We start from the raw sequence: 20,751 nt of genomic DNA, 5'->3' as shown, positions 1-20,751 counted from the left end.
CTTCAGTTTGAGGGGGGAGGAGGGTGTGGTCAGCCCCTAATGAAAAAGGAATGGCTCTTCTTTACTATCAACAAGAGGTAGTTTGGGGGTACTCGGAAATCTGTCTGATCTTCAAAACAACCTTAAGCTATGAATCCCCTATTTCAAGTGTTGCCTTTTGATCTTTAATAAATCCATCTCTCTTCATCTCTCTCTCTCTCTCTCTCTCACACACACAAACACCCACCCACCCACACACACACACACACACAGAGTAATCTATTTTCTGTTCTTATAACCTAGGGGAAAAAAATTATTTCACTCCATAATTTGGGCCAAAAATGAGAAGGGTCTTTTTTAGTTTCCTATTGGAATGCTTCTTTGAAATCCTTCTTTATGATGGTCTTATCTTTTCTTAGGTATGCTGATCAATGAGCTGGTTTCTGACAATTTGAATACAAGCTGCTTCATTTTATTAGCATCTGCTACACAATCATCTTAATACGAGAAGCATAGCTTTTGGCTATAAGAAATGTTCCTTGGCTGTCTGCTCTCTTCTCACAAAGCACAGTCCCGAGTGAGCTCATCTACTCTATGCTGCTGACTATAAGATCAGCATCTCCCTTCCCTCACCTCTCACTCGGGCGCTGCAGCCCCCTTGGCTATTCTACTAACATCTACCTCATCATACATGAACCTGAGGTTGGCTCCCCAAACCAGGTCATCTTCCAAACTATCCCTTTCTGCAAGGGGCATTAGCTCATTCTCCAAATGCCCCAAAGGAAAAAGGAGGGAAAAATTGTTTCATTCAAGCCACACACCCTTTATAAAAATCTGTGAGAAAGCCCTGATGCTTCTTTTTCACAAAATGTCTGCACATTTTCCTCTTCCTCTTGTTTCTAGCCATTTTGATACTGGTATAGGGATTTAGTGCCTTATGTCTGTATTACCTTAAACAGATTCTCAGCTGCCTTCCTGCTTCTGAGTCTTCCTACACACTGCTACCAGAATAATCTAGATTGAATACTCTTAGCTCCCTTCCAGGTCTAAAATTTTCTATGAAATTAATTCTCCAACACGGCTTTTCCTAAGCAGCTTCCTAACATACTCAATAACTTTCAGTGGCTCACTATCATCTGACTCATGTAACTTCTCAGACTGGCTCGCGGGACAATTCACAATCTGATCCCAAACTACCTACAATGTCTTCCCAACCACTTCCTACAAGCACCAACGACTCCAAATCAAACCAATCCCCTCACCTCTTCTCATGATTCCAGGCTCCTTCAAGACCCCAGCCTTAAGCTCATAACTCCACACTGAGATGTTCTTTCCCCCTACCAAGTCCTACTCAATCAGAAAAGCTGAGTTGTGGTTCCAGGTCCTTTGGTCAACTTAAGCCAGGCCATTACCAGAACTTTGTATTGAATTTCCTTTAAGGCCTCTGCCCTTATACCAAGAATTAAGGTCATGGACTCTTATTTTATTCTTAGCTCTTATATGCCCAGAACCTACAACAGTTCCTGATACATGACGGCTACTCCATAAATCTCTGTTCATTGGCAATAACTAGCATTTCCTGAACACATACTATGTGCTAGGCACTGTTCTAACTCTTCTAATGAGTAATTAAATAACACTTAGCTGTCTCTAATTGTTTCACAAATGACAGTTTCACAAATGACCGCCTCAAATAACTAAGATGCTCTTGCAAAGCAAGAAACATCTAGTACATCTATCATAATTTCCATAGTACCTAACGCAAAATAATTTGCAAATATGTGCTGAGTAAAGTACAACAGAAAGCACTGAATTATAGGCCAGGATGCATACCCCAGGTATGCGATGACTGGTTATGGGACCCAGGGCAAATAGATGAAGCCTGGTTTATGTGCCTCAGTGTCCTTCTCTGAAAAATCAAAGACTAAATTATCTGATCTGGAAGGACCTTCCCTACTCTAAAATTCTCTATCTGACTTTTTATATTATGACTTTTCTAGGGGTACTGCTAATCATTAAGAGAATGACTAGCTCCATAGACTCTCAAAATGCAAATTCAGGACTCTTTTAGGGAGAAAGTAATTCTGAGAATAATTCACATTCTCTGGCTTCCATCTTCTAATGTTCCACCAGTAAAAATGTCACCACAAAGGCCAGGACCCACAAATCCCCACATTTTTTCATACTTGTGATATGAAAGAACAGGAGTCAATTGCTACAAAGTCTGTCTTCAGCCCCAAAGTACAGCCTCACCCTGCAGAAGGAGAGCTTTCCCCATCACAAAACACAATCAATCCTGGAAGAAAACATGAATTTAAAAGAAAAAAAATCACTGGCAAATTCCTCAGCTCTCAAGGCTCCTAATTCAGGACAATAAGGTTCCCCCGTGGGACTAGGTTACATCTGGGGCTTGTTCTGTCCTTGGAAAAAACATTCAGTATCTCTTGACTCATCGAGGCAAGAGACTTTTTCCTTCTGCAAATGAAGCCAGTGAGAAATCCACGTGCATGTGAAAAATGCTGAAATGCATACATTTAAAAATGGAAAGACAATGCTTAAAAATTGCAATACTACTCAATGAGACTCATTAAACTCATCTTTGTTGGGACTAAGTGTACTGCAATTGAATGATGATAGTGAAATCTCTGAGAACATAAATGGGGGTGGTGGCCTGTGCCAAAAGGAGAGAAGAAAGTCGCACATAACCTTTAAGAAGCATGAAGAAGTATCAAAATTAGCAAGAATGTATTACTCTTTGAAGACTAGCAGTCCAGTGCCCCTGCAGACATCCTGGTAGTTCTCCGCCTCCAAACTGAGTAGCCTTCAGGGTCCCAGAGAGGACTGCCACCTTCCATTCTGATGGACACGGGCTCTCCCTCCACAATCCTAACCCAAGCTGTCCAATTAGGCTCAGAATTCAGCCCATCTGTGAATTACAACCAATCCCAAATACAATAAAGCTATGGTTTTTGATCTTGAGACTATGGATCAATTTTGCACTGTTCATGCCCCAGAACCCTCCATCCCACAGCAGTCTTGTAGTGAGAAGCCTGCAGGTGATAGAAGGGAAACAAATTAAACATGTCAAGCATGTCCATGCTCCAGCACAGAGGTTCCCCAAGGGTATCTGGGAAATCTATGAAACACGGATATAACACCAGTTTTAAACCACAGTCTCAAAACACAAACTAAGTTTCACTAATGCTTATTTAATAACCAGGTGACAAGAATTTTGTTTTCAATACACACCTCTGCTTCAACAGATCTAACCACACTATTTGCCTCTAATGTTAATAATAGAGAAATACAGTTTAAATCTGGGACTGGCAAACTTTTTCAGTCAAGGGCCAGACAGCAAATATTTTAGGCTTTGTGGGTCAGAGAGTTTCTGTGGCAACTACTCAGTTCTGCTCAACTCTTATGGTACAGAAGCAGCCAGAGACAATTTGTAGAGAAACGAGTGTGGCCAAGTCATGAAATATTTAACCATTTGAAAACAAGAACCATTCTTAGCATGTGGCCCACAAGAACAGGTGGTGGGCCAGATTTGGCTCACAGTTAGCTGACTTAGGCAGAGTTCAAGACCGAGAACTTGGGGACAAAAAAAGGAAGGAGAACATCTGCCAAGAACTTCATTCTTTTCCTACCCCACTTCCACCATCCTTTCTTTAAAAAAGGCTATTTAAAACAAAATGAATTGAACAAGAAGGAAATCTCTGTCCACTTTATTTTTCAGTTTCTGCTCCTGCTTTTTCTCAAGAAGGAATACAAAACGCAGGAACTCGAATCATCAGCATTAACAGAAATAAAGCTTACTTAAGAAACCTTCAGACATCTCAAATTATGTTTGTGTATGACTTTTATACTACCGTATTAGTGATCAGTGTGTCTTTCCTTCAGTGCTAAAAGATAAAGGGACTAAACCTGGACTACTTTCAACCTCTAATTCAACTAGCAAAAAGTAAAAGATGATCTATTTACTATCACCTAGCCATGAAGTTTTTCTCAGAATAAGTATATTCAATTTTAAAAAAGGAAATTTCATTATAATAATCCTCTATTTTTTCTTTAATTTACATATGAACATAATATCTACCCTTGTATTTTCTCCAACATACTGCAATTTAGGATCCTGAAAACATAAGTGCATTTTTAGGCATTCAGAGAAAGGATACACCAAAAAATGCTAGTTATCTTTTTGAGTATTATAACTAAGCCTTCTGATCATTCCTTCCTAAAATGCAAAATGATATAACACAGAGCCAGGGATATAAAGAATAGGCCTTTGGCTAGACTGCAGCCAAGTGATTTTCAACAGGTTTATTTTCCCCCCCCAGAAAAGATTTAGCAATGTCTGTAGACCTGTTTGGTTGCTACAACCAGGAGAAGGAAGAAAGGTGTTTCTGGTTTATACTTGGTAGTATACTGGGATGCTGCTAAGCATTCCACAATTCACAGGACAGCCCCTACACCAAAGAATTATCCAGCCCCAAATATCAATAGCTATGAGTTTGTGAGGCAAAGGTAGAGTATTAAAGTTTTAAGTTAAAGTGCTTCGAAGTTGATCTTTTACTTAGAAAATGCTGTGTTAGATCTACAAATTCAACAAAGTATTTCCTAGATACCAATTATGAGTTTTTCTCCATAAAAGCACAAATAACATTACATTTTATATACTATCTCACGACAGAGTTATAGTTCAACCTCAGGAGACTTAGTCCATCCAAATCAAATGATTTCCTGACTATCATAAGGCAAATCTGGCAATTCTCAAATACTAAGTGTAAACACCATTCAGTACAATCAACCCTCAAAATTTGTTTGAGCCTCCTCATGGTTTCAACCTCAAAATTGGCTTGAAGTTTACAACTGAAACAGAAACCCATTTTAGTCAAAATGGTCTAACTTCATGTTCCTGATCAATGTGCTAATCACAACTGTAAAAAGAAGCAAAATCCACTCTTCAGGAGTTCTTCCTCCTCTCTTCAGTGCTGTGTGTACTGTAAAAGCTGATGCAACCTGAAACTTGACCACCAAGACAAAACGGGACAAAAGCATAGGTAAGGCCTTTACAATCCAGCAACCAGTGATCCTATCCCAAGCTGAATATCCTCACATTTTCTTAAAGATCTCTCTGGAAGAGAGGGAATAACAAGGAAAAACTAAGACCACTGAGCTAAAAAATGAAAACTGAAGCAAGGGATAAGTAGCTGCTACTGAACTACTACTACTAGGAAAAATCTCAACACTTAACTCCAGTCTGTCAAAAAAGGCCAAAGTTTTAACAGCTATCACAAAATACAAAAGCTGACTTAAAGTAAAAACCACCAAAAAAGTGGTGATTTTAGTCAATGTGCCCACAGTGCAGATACCCTTTAATGCTAATTAATGAGTCAGAGAGAAAATGCCTTTCAGATAATTAGGATTGCAACATCTCCCAAACAAAAGTATTTTGTTTAGTCCCTGAGAGCGGTGCTGATCTGGGAACAACAAATTCAATTCAACTAAAAAAATAATAAACTTAAGCCTTCAGACTAAATGCATGGATGTACTCTTGTCACAGCTATTGTACAGGAAGTGAGCTTATGCTGGGCAAGGAGGTCCAGCAGAACTGCTGACTGACCAAAAGAGGTGGTGGTGTAAACCAGCCTCTCCAGATGCTTCTATGTTCTTGCATTCTTCCTTCAGTGCCTACTTGCCACCGCTGTTAAAGTTCCATCACTTGCCAAAGTCACAGATCTCAAACATTATACCCTCTACAATGAAACTAACTCCCTTACACATATCTGCACAAACCTCAGCGACAAAAGTTTATGGAGTGCACTAGAGTATGCAGAAGCAAGAAGGACCATGTTTTTCTATATATCATCTTTAGGATTCTCAGATTTCTGAAAGCAAGAAAAAACAACTGGAAGACCAAAATCAACTTTTATCAAACATCTACTATGGGCTCTTTAAAAAGTACTAGAGATGTAAAACATTTAAGTATATTTTTGTATGTGTTTATTTACAATGAAAGTTAAAATCCAAAAGGCCTGAGTGGCACAGTCCCTTAAGCAACCATCTCTTGATTTTGGCTTGGGTCATGATCTCAGGGGTTGTGAGATCAAGCCCAGCATCAGGGTCCACACCGGGCATGCAGCCTGCTTAAGAGTCTCTCCTTCTTCTACCCTTCCCCGCCTCTAAAAAAAAAAAAAAATCCAAAAGGCATAAAAGTCTCCACATTCCAAAGTCTTTTAATCAAATATCTTAAAGACAGTCTCACTTTTTTGTTTGATAACTGTTATCTGGGCAAGGAAGTCTAAACTTCACTTATACATTTTCTATCAGAGTTCTAATCTCTGAAGGCACTTCCAAGAGTTAATATTAATCCTTATGGTCATAGTCTACACTAATTATTCAAAAACTGTCTGTTATACAAGATCTGATTTATTAATTTAATTCTCCAGATCCAAACTGAAGACAGTAAGCAAATTGTGAAATCTGCTTGTAAGAAATGATGATGAATTTCAGGACCTTAACAATGTCTTTCTTTTCCATCTATTCGAATTTTTATATTACCTCAAAGCATCTTCTGGGAATTAGGCCCTGGTCAGCCTCTTAACTACAGAGTAATTTTTGTTAATTTTTCTAGCTGAGATTTATTAATCCTGAAATAGACACAGAAATATACACAGACAAGGCTGCCTGTTGCCTCCAAGCCTCAAAGAAATTCCCCAAAGAGCAAAAGGAAAAGACTTCCAAAGACCATGTCAGAGGTAGGCTATTCCTCCAAGGTAGGAAAAATGGAAGCACCTTGAGTTGGGCCTACTGCCACCCCAGAGTCTGGCCAACTGGTGAATAACACAGAATTGGAGGAGGAAGGGAAAAGAATGAAAGCCAGAGTAACAGCAAATAGATTGCTCTCCATCTAGGATGGCTTTAAAACATATCTTACTTACCAGATAGACCATATATATTACTGAAGGTTCCACATTGACTTAAAGAAACTAAAATCCTAAATCCTAAACTAAAATTCAGTGAAAATCAATCCCTTTCTAGATAAATCATTCTAGACACCAAAAACAATATATAGTGATAAACTAGCTTGCTTCAGATTGACCAAAGAAATGTAATATATTGCAAGCTAGTTTTGTTATGTGTGGTGTTCTCATCAAATTAAGGTTTACATGGGATTTAGAAGTAATGAAAAAAATTAAAACTGACTCAAAAGGCTGGATGCTGTACTGCATAATGGTTTTCATTACAATGTTTAGCTCTAAAGTGAGCGACAAGACATTCTGGGAGAGGTATAAATCTCAAGTGCTAAATGTTTCAGAAAAAGGAGCACATTCGTTAGAGCTTCATAATGAAACTTCTTTACAAAAAAAAAGTCATAAGCTAAGGAACCAGAGAGCAACATGCTCTATCTTCCACAACAGATCTTTTCTGCAGGCAGACTGGGACCTAAAAAGTAGGTGAAGAACTACTAACAGTGTAGTATACTGGCTAGAAGCCTAGACTCCAAGGGCCATCTGTTCAAATCTCAGCTTTTAGCTGTGTGACCATGGGCAAGTTAATCTCTCTGTGCCTCAGTTTCCTCATGTGTTGGGTGGTGGGGATCGAGTTTGTCCTGTAAGATACATAGGTTGATGTCAGGCATGTAAAAGGTTTACAGAGTGCTTATTCTATCTACCTGTTTGGGGATTCAGTGGTTCTCCAAAACTAAATCAGCAAAAAAGTGCTTTCTTCCTGAACCAAAAATCCAGTCCTAAAAATCTGAGAATGTCAACTTTGAGCATAAAAAAATCCACCTTCCAAATCCTCTCCCCTTGCACACAAAACAGAAAACAGACAAAAGAATGAAAGCCAGAGTAACAGCAAATAGGTTGCTCTCCATCTAGGATGGCTTTAAAACATATCTTGCTTTATCTTTAAAAAGTACTAGAGCCTTCTCTTCCAGCAGCCACTGTCATTTTTCATCAAACACATTCTGCTCTATCCAGAACTTAAGCCCCCTTAGGAGGACTAAGGCTGGATATTAAAAGTATTGGAATTAACTTTGCTTAAGATTTCCCAGTAACTGAATGAGTCACTCACTTCTTTAGAAACAGTAAAATGTCAAGGTTGCCAGAGAACCCCAGCCCCAGATGTTTGCATAAATCATTTCCAAGTGATCATCAAGTCAAAGCCAAAGGACATTATTCAAGATAACAGCTTAAGTAAAATATATCGGCTTTTATGCTTTTACTTGTAATGAAGAAAATTCTGAAAATGTGATATGGGGAGGGGGAGGGAATCACAGCAAGTTTAGCCGCCAAATTATACATGTCAGGCAGGGCTTAGAACTCCTTTTCCTATGGCTTCAGAGGGTTTGCCCCATTTTTAAACTTTTACTCAATCTCAGGAACGCACTGGACAAACTCTAAAGTCAAGATTTAAAAAGGCATCCCATAGTGCTTATCTCACTGTATTTTTAATTTTGACACGCGTTTAAAATATTTTTAATACCTTTCAACTGCAAAATATTTTGAGGGCTCTGTACTGATGACAGGATCCACGAAGAGGTGTTTTTTGTTTTTTGGTTTTTTTTCCCCACTTTCAGAATTTTGGTGAAGTTAGTGGTTTTAATTTCAATTAAATTCAAGCGTTTTGCCTTAATACATCATGGCAAGGATACTCTCTGGTCACGTACATTGTCACAAAAGAAAAGAAAACCCCCGTCAGTTGTTCAATATGTCTGAGTCAAGTAGTTGTTAGATCAGCTTGTCACGGTTTTGAGTTCTGCCGGTTCATTCATTAAGAGAATACTATACAACACCCAGTTTTACTAAAATTTCTTTAGTGTACAGGTCATGGGCAAAGAACTTGAATCGCACACGTGGCACAGCATCTTTCTAAACAGCGGACTGTCTCTGTTTGCTTATTTTTAGTAACTTTATATAAAGACTTAAGACGGGTGGTTTCCCAACTCGATGGAGAATTTGACCACTGGGCGCAGGACTGAGCGCCCCACAGCTTCCGGCTGGAGTATAACAGGCGCTTCCCTACTGGGCTCCCACGTCTGCTCCAAACAAACCCTATGTAATAGCTGAAGAATGACGACACTAAAATCAACCCTACAGATTCACATCTAAGAGGTCTGCAACACGTAATAAACTTTTGCTTCTTTCTCGAGAGACAGTGGGGTGAAAAAAACAGACCAGACAGGGTCTGCCGGATCAATTTCCGCGACTGGGGGCGCTCTAGGGGGGGGGGGGGGGGTGTCTGTGCAGCTTAACCCAGTGTGGGCCGAGGGGCTGCCTAACAGCGGTAACCCGGCGCTGCTTTCCAACCGGCAGGTGCCCGAGACCATCCCAACAGGCCCGAATGCGAGTGCGGGAACATGGCCACTGCCCCTGAGCGCGATCCCGCCTCCGCATGCTGCCCGGCACTTTGTTAACTCGGCCGCCCGGGAGGAGGAGGCTTCCCGGGTCGCGGCCACCGCCGTCCGAACGCTGCAGAGCCCCGGCTGGAGAAGGTTTGGATCCTCCTCCGGTTCGTCCTCGCCCTGCCCCGGCGCGGAGGCTCGGCAGGAGGGAGAGGAGGTCGCGAAGCAGCGAGGAACTACGGGCCCCCACGCCTACCCTCGCAGAGCCCCCACGCCGGTGCTTACCTGGGGAAAAGAGCCCTCACGGCGCGGGCTCTTGGGGTAGTCTAAGTGACCCCGGTCCAGCATCAGGTAGAGCGAGAAGATCACCACACAGAAGATCGCGCTGCCGAACACGGTGAACTGGCGGCTTAACTTCATTTTTCCTCGATAGACTCGGGGCCAAGACACTGTCCTCACTGAAGAAGGAAGCGGACTGTGGACTCCTGCAAGCGGCCGCCGGAGGCTCCCTGCTCCCGGGCTCCTGCTCTCTGCGCTTCTGGCTGCGGGTGCGGATCCCGACCGCGCTCCGCACCTTGCCTCCCCTGCCACCACACGCCCCCGGCCTTCGCCCGGACCCACCGCCCTCCCTGGGGTCGGGCGTCCCTCCTAAGGCGGGACCCGCCTGCAGCCCGGAAGGGGCCCCCGCAAACTTGATCTCGAGCTCAGCGCCCGCACCCGGCAGGGTGCGCAAGGCAGGCAGAGAAGAGGTCGCTGTCCGGACTTCCTGCCACCGCCGCCCCGACCGAGTCAGCAGGAAAAGTTTTCTCGACGAGGGCAGGCGTGTCCCCCTCACCCAGGAGGTGCGGAATCAGCGGCTCTGGGGTCGACAGCACGGAGCTAGGTCGGAACAGACTAGGGGAAAGGAACAGGGCCGGGAGGAGCCGGGCCCCACAACTTAGCGCCGGGACGGCCGGACCCGCCCCCGCGGCACCGCCCCCGCCAGAACGCCTTCCTGCCACAGCCGGCGGCGCCGCCGCCGCCGCCGAGGCCAGGCCGGGGTGCACCCTGGGCGAGGGGACGAACGGATACGGCAGGAGTTTCCTCCGAGCGCGCGCCCGCCCGCCGTCCTCTCCCGCCCCCCGGCGCCCCTTCCTCTCTCCTCCCGGACCCGGGCTGCGCGAGGAGGGCGCAGGGGGCGGGCGGCGGCGGCGGCGCGCGGAGGAGGAAAAGGAGAGCAAGGAGAGGAGCGTCCCCGGAGAGAAGCCCGCTCCAGCTGCAGCCACGAGTCCCCTCCCTCCTTCCCGCCCCGTAAATGCGGAGATGGCGGCGGCAGCTGCGAAAGGAAGCGCCGGTTCTCCAGCGCCACTCGGCGCTCCTACACCGCCCGCCACGAGCAAGAGGAAACAGCCGCGGCGAAGCGGCTGCTGGGTCAATAGGCGCCCGCAGCCCCGAAGCCGTACAGGCGGCTGGCCCCGCCCCCTCTCGACGCGCCGGGATGGGGGCGGGGCCTCCGGCGCCCAATCGCAGTGCGCCGTCCATCGGGCCCGCCCCGCGCCCGCCTTCCTGCGCCCAGGCGGAGAGAAGACCTCAGACGGCTTTTGTGAACTGGCAGGCAACCTGGGTGGAGGTGAGGCTCTCAGAGGCCTTCAGGCGCCAGCAGCCCCGGTTCTACAGGGGCTGAGCTTTCTCCCCACTGCCTTTTCACTGCCCAGGTTTCCTGTCCTTGAGGACCCGGGCCTGGCGTGCCTGGGACGGCAACTCGGTGAGGAGCTGTAGAGATAGAGGAGAAAGGGGCTTTGCGTTCTGCCCAGACTCCTCTTTTTTATGGCACGAGAACCAGGAAGCTTTTGGTGACCTCTTGGTGAAACCTGAGGGTAAGGAGACTGCCAAACGACAGCTGGCTACAGAGTCTCTGAGTGGAGCCTAAGAAGTGGTGCTTGTGCGGGTTATTTTCTATTGCCGCGCTATTCCAAATCTGCCCTTTTTGACTGCTGGGTGAAAATGGATCTGAGCCCTTTTAAAGTTTTCCTTTGCCCGCAGCCGCTGAAGCTTTGTCAGTAGAGGGCGCTGAAGAGACATTTCAGGAAGCAAAGGGATTTTTTTGCTGGTTTTGGTGTCCATGTAGGCAGGCCCTTACAGCGTACCTGGCTTTCTCCACTGCCAAGCTCCAATAATGCTTGGAGGTCAGAAGTTTCCCCCTTCATCCCTAACTCTAGTGCTTCTGTGGTGGAGGCGCTAAGGTGAGCCACTACCCCATGAACATCTTTCCAGGCTCTCTAGAGACAAGCTTTGTAGTAAGATCCACGGGGCATATTTCTGCAGGTGTTACCTCTCTGCCATTCAGTGAGAGGACTCTTCCCCTCTCCAATAAAGTCTGGAGGAGTTGGGGACCTTTCTTGGGGAACTCTAGTTACCAGCCCAGGGCTAGTTATAAGGTTAGCTCCTTATAACAGCTGTTTGTCTATTCTCAAGGGTTGTCTTCCCACTAGTGAATCTCTCATTAATTCTCTGTTATAGCTTAAAATGGTATTTGCTTAAGCCTTTTTTATTTTTATTAAGCTTTACTTGTAACCCCAAGAGCTAGCCTTGGGAAAATGGGGTTAGGAATTTGGTTTGATTGGGCTTTTGGCCTGAGCTCAGTGCTGAACTCTTTGCCAAACGGAAATGAGATGCAAGTGATTCATGGCACACAGGGCCTTCCAATTAATCAGTTGCCTGTGGGTGATTGTGATTGAAGAACCAGCTGAACCTTTTCCGGAGTGGGGGGGTGGGGGGTGCAAATGACAGTGGAACTTAACTGTTACGGCTGTAAGGTGACTATAAGGACTGTGATGTGAGATGGATTCTTTTGAGTTCCTTTGAATACCTACAAAGAGGAATGACAAGCACAGATCAAAGTTATGGCACGAGAACCAAAGAGCTTCTATAACAATTCTAAAAGAGGCTCTTATTGTAGCAACAAAAATGGTGTTTCTGAAAATTGAACACAAAATTTTAATTTTGGGGTTACTGAATTACAACTTGCTTTGAATTCACAGATGTGCCAAGTTTCTCAAGTAAAAGTTCGGGTATTGATGATTAAATAATAGGGCTTCAAAACTCAGAATAGGTTGGACCCAGATGAAACTGGCAATCTTGAACCATTAAGTTATTCTGTGCCTCTCTTACCAATGACGGTGTCTGAGGAGGTGGGCTTTCTCTTCTTGAAAACTTTTTGACAACCCCACCTTGGGACAATGCCTTGAGAGGGAATTCACATTCTCCTCACAACCCACCACAATCATCCTCTGTTGCCACTACACTCTTAACTAGGGTCAAATCTCAGCATGTTTCTGGGGGATAGGTGCACACTGTGGTGAAGGAAGAAATAAACACCAAAATTGATACATAGGCAGAAGAAGTAATTTACCTTGTTGATACTCTATGTTGATACATAGGTAGAGAACTGGAGAACATGTGTGGGAATGGCTTCTAAAGGTGTTAGACTATGGAGGATGGAGTAGATCACTATATTGAGCCAAATTTATTACTATAGTGTTAATTAGATGTTTCAACGTACACAGCTAGAGGTGGTTGGTTGGTTGATTGATGGAAACCTGGACCCATTTTTTTAATTTAAGATGCCCAAGTTTCCCAGACACGTGGAAAGGGGAATCCAAAGATTTAGGGAAATGTTATTCTGGATTTACCATATACGACCTGCATACCCTTCCTCAACTGCATTCCATCAAAGGCCCAGACACACTCCTTTCACTGAAAAATTGAGAACTAAATTAGAGGAAGACATGTGTCTTTGAAAATCACTATGGATGTTCCCCTCTGTAGGCCATGTATGACTACAGAGCATGCCACCACTAAGATGGACTTTTGTATTTCACTGGAGATGACAGGACCTGAGAATAGCAGAGGACAAGCAGTACTTGGGCACTAAATACGATGTGGGTGCATTTGCCTTAAAGGGCAGCAGGTATGTACAGTCAGATGCCTTACCCCACAGAGATGCCCTAGGAACAAAGTAGATAGCCAACCTAATTTTTACTTCTTGATATTTATAATAGCAAAAGCTCTTGCCCAGGTAGGTAAAATCTAACTTTAGTCGGCAGAGTGGACAATCACAGCCTCTCATGCAGTATTCAGACCTAAACCCGTTCACAGACCAAGAGCCCTTTGACTGAAGGAGAGTCTCCTTCAGGAAGGACTTTGCACAGATCACAGCAGTAGTACCAGTGATGGACCATCAGATCATGTTCAGATTTCCGCCATTATGTACAGTGTCATAATAAACATCTATTTTTTAATCCTTAAAAAAAGTAAAATATCTCAATTATTCATATTGCTTATATTTGGAAATGATATTTAGATATAATGGGTTAAATACATTATATAAAATATATAATTTTACCAATTCTTTTTTTTAAAGATTTTATTTATTTATTTGACAGAGAGAGAGAGAGAGAGAAGTCACAAGTAGACAAAGAGGCAGGCAGACTCCCTGCTGAGCAGAGAGCCTGATGCGGGGCTCGATCCTAGGACCCTGAGATCATGACCTGAGTCAAAGGCAGAGACTTAACCCACTGAGCCACCCAGGTGCCCCTAATTTTACCAATTCTTTAAAAAAAAAAAAAAAGGAAAAACTTGTACCACTGCTACAATACCCATTTTAAGTGTTCGCCCAATCCTTCCCCAAAGAGCTGTGAAGCCATCTACTAGAGTGATAATGTGCTGGGAAAAAAAATGAAATGTGCAGATCTTTTGAGGTTTACTAGACCCTGGATCTGAACTGATGCTAATCCCTAAGAATACAAAATGCTACTTTTATGCTCCAACCACAGTTAATCTTGGTCAGTACTTAGATAAGTTTTAGCTCATGTTGGTTCTTTTAGTTCATTTGGTCCACACATGAACTTTGTGTTTATTTTCTCCATTCTAAAACTAACAATATTCCCAAGTAGGCTTTGTAACCCATGAGGTGGAGGCCATTACAGCAGTAAGGAGCCACATGGGACACTCCTAGAACTTTCACTGCCTTCCAAAATCGTAAACCAGAAACAATACCACCAGAAAGGACTTGGAAGAAGTCACATTCATATTTAACTCACCAGTTTGGCCACTGCATAAGTCACATGGATCTTGAAAAATGTGGATTACTGTGAACTTAACCAGGAGGTAATTCTGGCTGGGGTTGCCATTCCAGGTGCAGTATTTTTGCTGGAACAAATTAACACAGTCCCTGCTGCTTGTTATGCAGCTACTGATTTAGCTAATGCCATCTTCTCTATACTTATTTAGAAAAACCAGCAGAAGTAGTTGGCTATTACTTAACAGAGCCCATAGTATACATTCACATTGTTAGCGCAGGGACACATCAATTCTCCTTAATATAGTCTGCAGAAATGTTGATCATCTTCACATTCCACAAAACATCACACTGGTTCATTTTGGTTGTTCATTATGACAACATTATGCTAATTGGACCCGATGAACTGGAAGTAGCAGATATTTCAGATGCCTTAGTAAGATGTATTTGAACTAGAGTTCAGAAGAAAACCATGAGTATGAAATGATAACTCTAAAGAGGTCCTGGCCGGTCACCACCTTTAGGGTAGGACAAGTTCTGGGATGGTATAAGCTATACAAAACAAAGCAAACAAAAAACCACTGAGAAGTGAATCCAAGCAAGTGGTGTGGGTTAGAAATGATGTGGATTGTGCTCACTTCGGCAGCACATATACTAAAATTAGAAATGATGTGGATTGGAAAAAAAGAATAAAGTGATAGCTGCAGAGACTGGTCATACCCAATCATGTGGCTATGGAAGGAAATGAACAGCCCAGCTAGTAGAAGAGGAACACTCTAAAACCTGGGAAGTCAGGAATTGGGGAAGGAATCATTAAGCCTCTCTTGGATCTCACTTAGAGGACACCTGTCCTGGCCTATCATCTCAGAATGCCTTTGTAACCTTGAATACCCATTCTTAACTTAAATCCTAGGCTCCTAGATGTAAGGACTTAGATCCTTAGTTTTTAGACCGTAAACTAAGGACTGTTGCTCCTTCAGGTGGATGACTTCTACCTGAAATGACAGAACAAGATTAATTTTCTGGATAGTAATGTGGTTCACCCCTAGCCTGGTATTCTCATCAGTCAACTGTGGTCTTTCCTTCTTGTCTAAGAAAAAAAAGTTCTCTTGTATGCTTTCTCCAGACCAAAGCCACTGCTGTATTTCACTGATTGCTGCATCTCTCATTCCCTCTGGACCCTACTGAAAAAATCTTAACAGCTTTTCCTTCAGACACTGAAGAATTAAACCTTGATCCCCACATCAGCAAAATGCCATTGCCGAAGTCACTACAAACTTATGTATTAGTAGAATCTAGTTCACCAGGAACAGTCCATACCAAAGGGCTAGGCTAGTTGGCTCTCATAGCCAGATTGTCCTCTTCAGAAGCAGCACTGTAGCCTACTTTGCAGGAAATTATTTAGCTCTAATCAAGGAATTTGTACACTGTAAGGGACACAAAAATGACCCACCCTTGTTGTCATAAATGACACTTAAACTCCTAACAGAGTACAGATGTGGGCATCAGACCTATCCTTGCCTGACAAACATAAACCAGTGTAAAATCTCTAATGCAAGTGATTATAGACAATCATGTTGCCCTAGACCTCCCACTGCCAGTCAAGGGAGAATATACTCAAATGCTAACACCTATTACTGCTCTTAGATTAATGAATCAGGAAAGGTGGAACAATTATCTTCTACCTTAGGGAGAAAGCAGTGTGGCTTTCTCAGTGTGGCTTTCTCAGGTCAGTCTCAACAACACCTGAGACATACTTAGCTGTGTTGGCTCTGGATGGGGAGCCTTTTTACAATCTATCCTTCAGGTTAGCCTGACCATCTTGCTAGGCATCATGATCATGGTCATGGTCACTTTCATCTGCTGTGGCCTAAGATGAGTGGAAAATATTTGGTCCAAGCCCCTACAATCAATCAGTACAGTTAGTTAAGTAATCTCACAGGTGTCCTAAACTCCTGAAAATAATTCTTATTTCAATATATGAGAGGTCAGAGAGGGAGTTTTGGGGGTACAGCCTCACCACCACCTGATCTTCCATGTGTCTATGTAAGCCAGACAGGCATATCTGATCAGTCTTGGTGGAATGCCCTGCAATACCTCTATGACCAAGGAGAGATAAGCTTCCTGTGAGCAACAGACTTCTATCAAACCATTTCTCATCAAGCTCCCTAGTTTCAGTAGAGCATAGGACTTTCCATCTTACTCCACCGGACTTCAATTATAGCTTCAAGCTTCTGTGTTAGTCTAGAAACTGTTGGGCTATAGTTTAGATGGTTTCTCAGGAACAGAACAATCCATCTCTCCTGTCTCTCTCATTAGGTCCTTCCAGTTCAATATTGTCCTGTGGGACTAGAACTATAGGGAAGTGACACCGTGCTGATATTGTTTTTATTTATTTATTTATTTATAATTTATTTGACAGAGAGATCACAAGTAGGCAGAGGCAGGCGGTGGGGAGGTGTGGGGAGAAGCAGGCTCCCCACCCAGCAGAGAGCCCAATGTGGGGTTCGATCCTAGGACCCTGGGATCATGACCTGAGCTGAAGGCCGAGGCTTAACCCACCTGGGCACCCAGGCACCCCTGATATTGTTTTTAGTATGTATGTAATAAGTTACATTAATCCAGTTGAGCATATTGGCATCTTACTGACTGTATCTCTGGAAGTGTGGCAAGCCAACCTACTAGCTTCAGTAGTGATCCTTGTGACTCTGTTAGCTACAACACTGCAGCTTACCGACTATTCACCCACTTGTTAGAAGGGTAGTATTTTCCTAAACTGAAGAGTGAATAAAGCTGTTCTAATTATCATGTAGAAAAACAGGGTGAGCAAAATCAAGACTTTGGCATATTAGGACAACCAAACCCTGCAGGGTTAGAACAAGTGGAGAGAGAGACTGAAGACAGAGGAAAAAGAGTGAAGTGAAAGATCAAGGTAGTAGAGAAGAAGGTACAATGATGGAACCAATAGCTCTGGAAGAGAGAATCACTCTGGACAGGAAGAACACCCCCGCTCCAGCCCCTCTGAGGCCAAAGAAATCAGCTTCCTCCCTATTCTTTCCTATCATAGAGCTCCTGTGGTCTTCTTACCAGCTTACCAGGTCTCCTGACTCATCTTATCCTACAGTTACCACTTTTTCAATGCTCTATATTCTAGGTGTGTGAAAATGTCAGCCACATGTTCTTGCCTAAAATCCATCAGTAGTTTCCCAGCACTTTCAGATCTAATTCTAATCACAGTAGTATGAACCCTAAGTTTCTTCACATTCTGATCTCTGCCTTTCTATCCACCCTATCCCCTTACCCCCGCACTTTCACACACATTCCTCATGCTAGTCATGCTGAACAACTTGCTTTCTTCCTGTTGAGACAAAAAGGGCCACTGCATGTGTTTGTACAGACCATGTATAGACCATCGCTAAGAGGTTCTGTGTATATCATTGATATTGTCAATTTGCGTAGTTACTAGAATTATCTTCTGGAAGATGGCAGTAGAGTATCTTATTCTAATGAGATTAATATAATATGACAATTTTGTGATATAGGGAAATAAAATACCTTGAAGAAAGACCCAATTTTATAGCAACTTGAGCAAAGGTGTACCTCAGTTCCTTGTCTTTATGTTTAGAATACTTTTCAGCAGCCTTGTCCATCAGCAAAATTCTACTCATTCTACACAAAGAAGCTCAAACTTTATCTCTGTCTCTTCAAATATTACCAGGTATTTGTAATAACTATTTACTTCATGGTCTAGAGGTATTTGTGTTCTAATATCTTCTCTGAAATATCTAGTGTTGTGGGATTTTTTTTTTTAAAGATTTTATTTATTTCAGAGCACGCAAGCAATCGGGGAGGGATGGGGTAAGAGTGAGAGAGAATCTCAAGCAGACTCCCAGCTGAGTGCAGAGCCCAACATGGGTCTCTGTCTCACACCCCTGAGACCATGACCTAAGCAGGAATCAAGAGTCAGATGCTCAGTTGACTGAGTTACCCAGGCGCCCCTAGTGTTGTGTTTTTAATGTTGGTCTTTATTCATTTTAACTTGAATAAGCACATGAGGTGTTCTGGCTCAGAGGCAGATTCCTTACTACCCCAGAGTAAATAAGAACGGCATGCTCCACTCTCTCGCTTCCTCCAGGTCTTATCCTTGGGGCGATATTATGAAATCCAATGAAATTTTTTCTACATGAATGGCCAGATGCTCTCTAGGCAAGGGACAAGAAGTGATTTTTCTTTATAAAGATAAAGGATGCAAGTGTTCCTCCTCATCTCCTAAAAGGTTCTCCTCTTTACTCCAGATAATTCCAAGCTCTAGGGTCTCATTCCTAGCTGGAATTTCAATAACTGTAAAGATAACACTCCAGTCTCCCTAACACCTTCAGCAGAATTAACCTAGATGCCTATCCCAGGATATAATATTTTGCTTTGAGGAAGATAAGAGAAGTTTTATTCACTCTTTGAATCAGAACAATTAGCTCTGTCATTAGGGAAACAAACAGCTAATCTTTTTTTTTTTTTTTTTTTTTTTTTTTTTTTGATGCACAGAAAGAGATCACCAGTAGGCAGAGAGGCAGGCAGAGAGAGAGAGGGAAGAAAGCTCCCTGCTGAGCAGAGAGCCCAATGGGGGACTTGATCCCAGGACCCCAGGATCAAACCTGAGCTGAAGGCAGAAGCTTTAACCCACTGACCCACCGAGGCACCCCAGACAAACAGCTAATCTTTATGAGATGAGAAAATGTATCTAGGAAAGGTAAGAGCAAACATTCTCTTTAGTGCACATGTTTCAGTGGCTTAGGAGGCTTTTTACACAAACACTTAAAAAAACAACTAAGTTTTATTTTACCTTATCTGGAAGCTGCATGGGGGCAGGGCCCATATCATATAGATTCAATCTGCTTCCTTCTCTAGGACACATAGCTTTTGTGACTTTGGAAAAGTTATATGATATCTGCAAAGCTCCATTTTCCAACATGCCATGTTGGGTTAGTGATAGCTATTTTTTAGCATTTCCTGGAGGATTACAAGAAGTAACAAATGACACGTTAGGAAATCATTCCCCAGATACCTTCCATTTTCTCTGGAAAAGGGGAAGAACAGTCCCATGAATAAGTGAGTAGGACAGAGAACATTCGAAATGACCACTACAGGAAGTAGATAATGGAGTCCCCATGGATAATTTGGACAGCATTGATATGTCATGGAACAAGTCTGCAAACTTCTCTCCCTGTTATTGATCCATGGGTTGAGAGCCCAAGGAAAGTTGACTGTGAGGGTGATCCAGCAAGAGTCGTTTGCATCAGAATACAAGAACAATGGCCGTGTGAGGAGTGCTCAGGGTAGGAACATACACTCTTTCCTTACCTACATAAATAGATGTTCACAACTGAGGTTTGTTAAAATGGGCAATCAGTGTAATCTTTGAACAGGAATAGAGAGCCTGGGGTGAGTTTTCTGGAAGGTATGAGGTCTAGCTCCCTTCTTCTGATGATGAGAGGATCTATAGCTATACAAGAGTCTCAGGGTATATTTGGTAAAACTGGAAAAGTTATCTCTTCCCCTGCCAGCTGCTATTTTAAGTCTGACTGAACACTATATCTAAGATTAATATTTGGAAGGGGTTAAGAACTTAAGAAAATTTTATAATTACAATTGCATAAAACTATAAAAGATAGAGGGTTCAGTCATTTTATCTCCTCCCCATCTAGAAAATCAATCTTCCAAGGGCCATGAGCACCTCTACACTTTATTAGTGTATGTCAAGAATGCAAGACTTCTGACAACTCTTGACTTGGGTCAGTTTCAGGATTGTGTTTACAGTGAACAACCTTGAGCAAGTAAGCCGTATCTTCTCCCAAATAAAGAGCCAGCTTGGTTACCAAACACTGTAAAAGCTCTAAATTCTCCAAAGTTTGGTATTCCTTAGCCTGTAACAGAAATCCACTTTGTGTATGGCAGCCATCTGGATCCCTTCCTTTAAGCCCTCTAGGATTTGGGAGACATGAGAAACTAACACCATCATCATGCTCATGCTGGTTTGACATGGTTTTTTGTCTCTAATGCAGGCATCTTGTGTTTTCTTCTGGCATCTATGAAAGAGTGACAGGCCCCAGACCCATCACAGATACTGAAACTACTTGCCTGCCTAAGAGAATCATGACATTGTTGGAATGATCTTCACCACCCTATGCTTTCCCTTCCATGAAAGGAAGCTGAGAGAGAAGATGAGTCCAGTAATGTAATTAACTTCTGAGAAGGTAAGGGAAAGAGAGTTAAAGGAAGAGTGCCTTTTCTTCATAATGTTTCTTCACTATTTGAAATTATTTATTGACTTACTTTATGTCTGTTCCTTCTAGTAGAATGCAAGCTC

General features: G+C 43.0%; 1 protein-coding gene across 1 annotated transcript in view; it reads right to left on the bottom strand.

The window, feature by feature from the left end:
* MAN2A1 (mannosidase alpha class 2A member 1) overlaps positions 1-10,033 on the bottom strand; it is a 168,192-nt gene extending 158,159 nt beyond the window's left edge. The window contains exon 1 of the mRNA XM_059418347.1: positions 9,614-10,033. Coding sequence (XP_059274330.1) covers positions 9,614-9,748 — 135 coding nt within the window. The 5' untranslated portion in view covers positions 9,749-10,033. The remainder of the gene's footprint in view (positions 1-9,613) is intronic.
* Between the last annotated feature and the right edge of the window lie 10,718 nt (positions 10,034-20,751).

The sequence above is a fragment of the Mustela nigripes genome, chromosome 12, assembly GCF_022355385.1.
Source record: "Mustela nigripes isolate SB6536 chromosome 12, MUSNIG.SB6536, whole genome shotgun sequence".
Taxonomy (NCBI): Eukaryota; Metazoa; Chordata; class Mammalia; order Carnivora; family Mustelidae; genus Mustela; species Mustela nigripes.
Note: the sequence above shows the minus strand (reverse complement) of the source record. Positions and strands in the feature narration are given on the sequence as shown.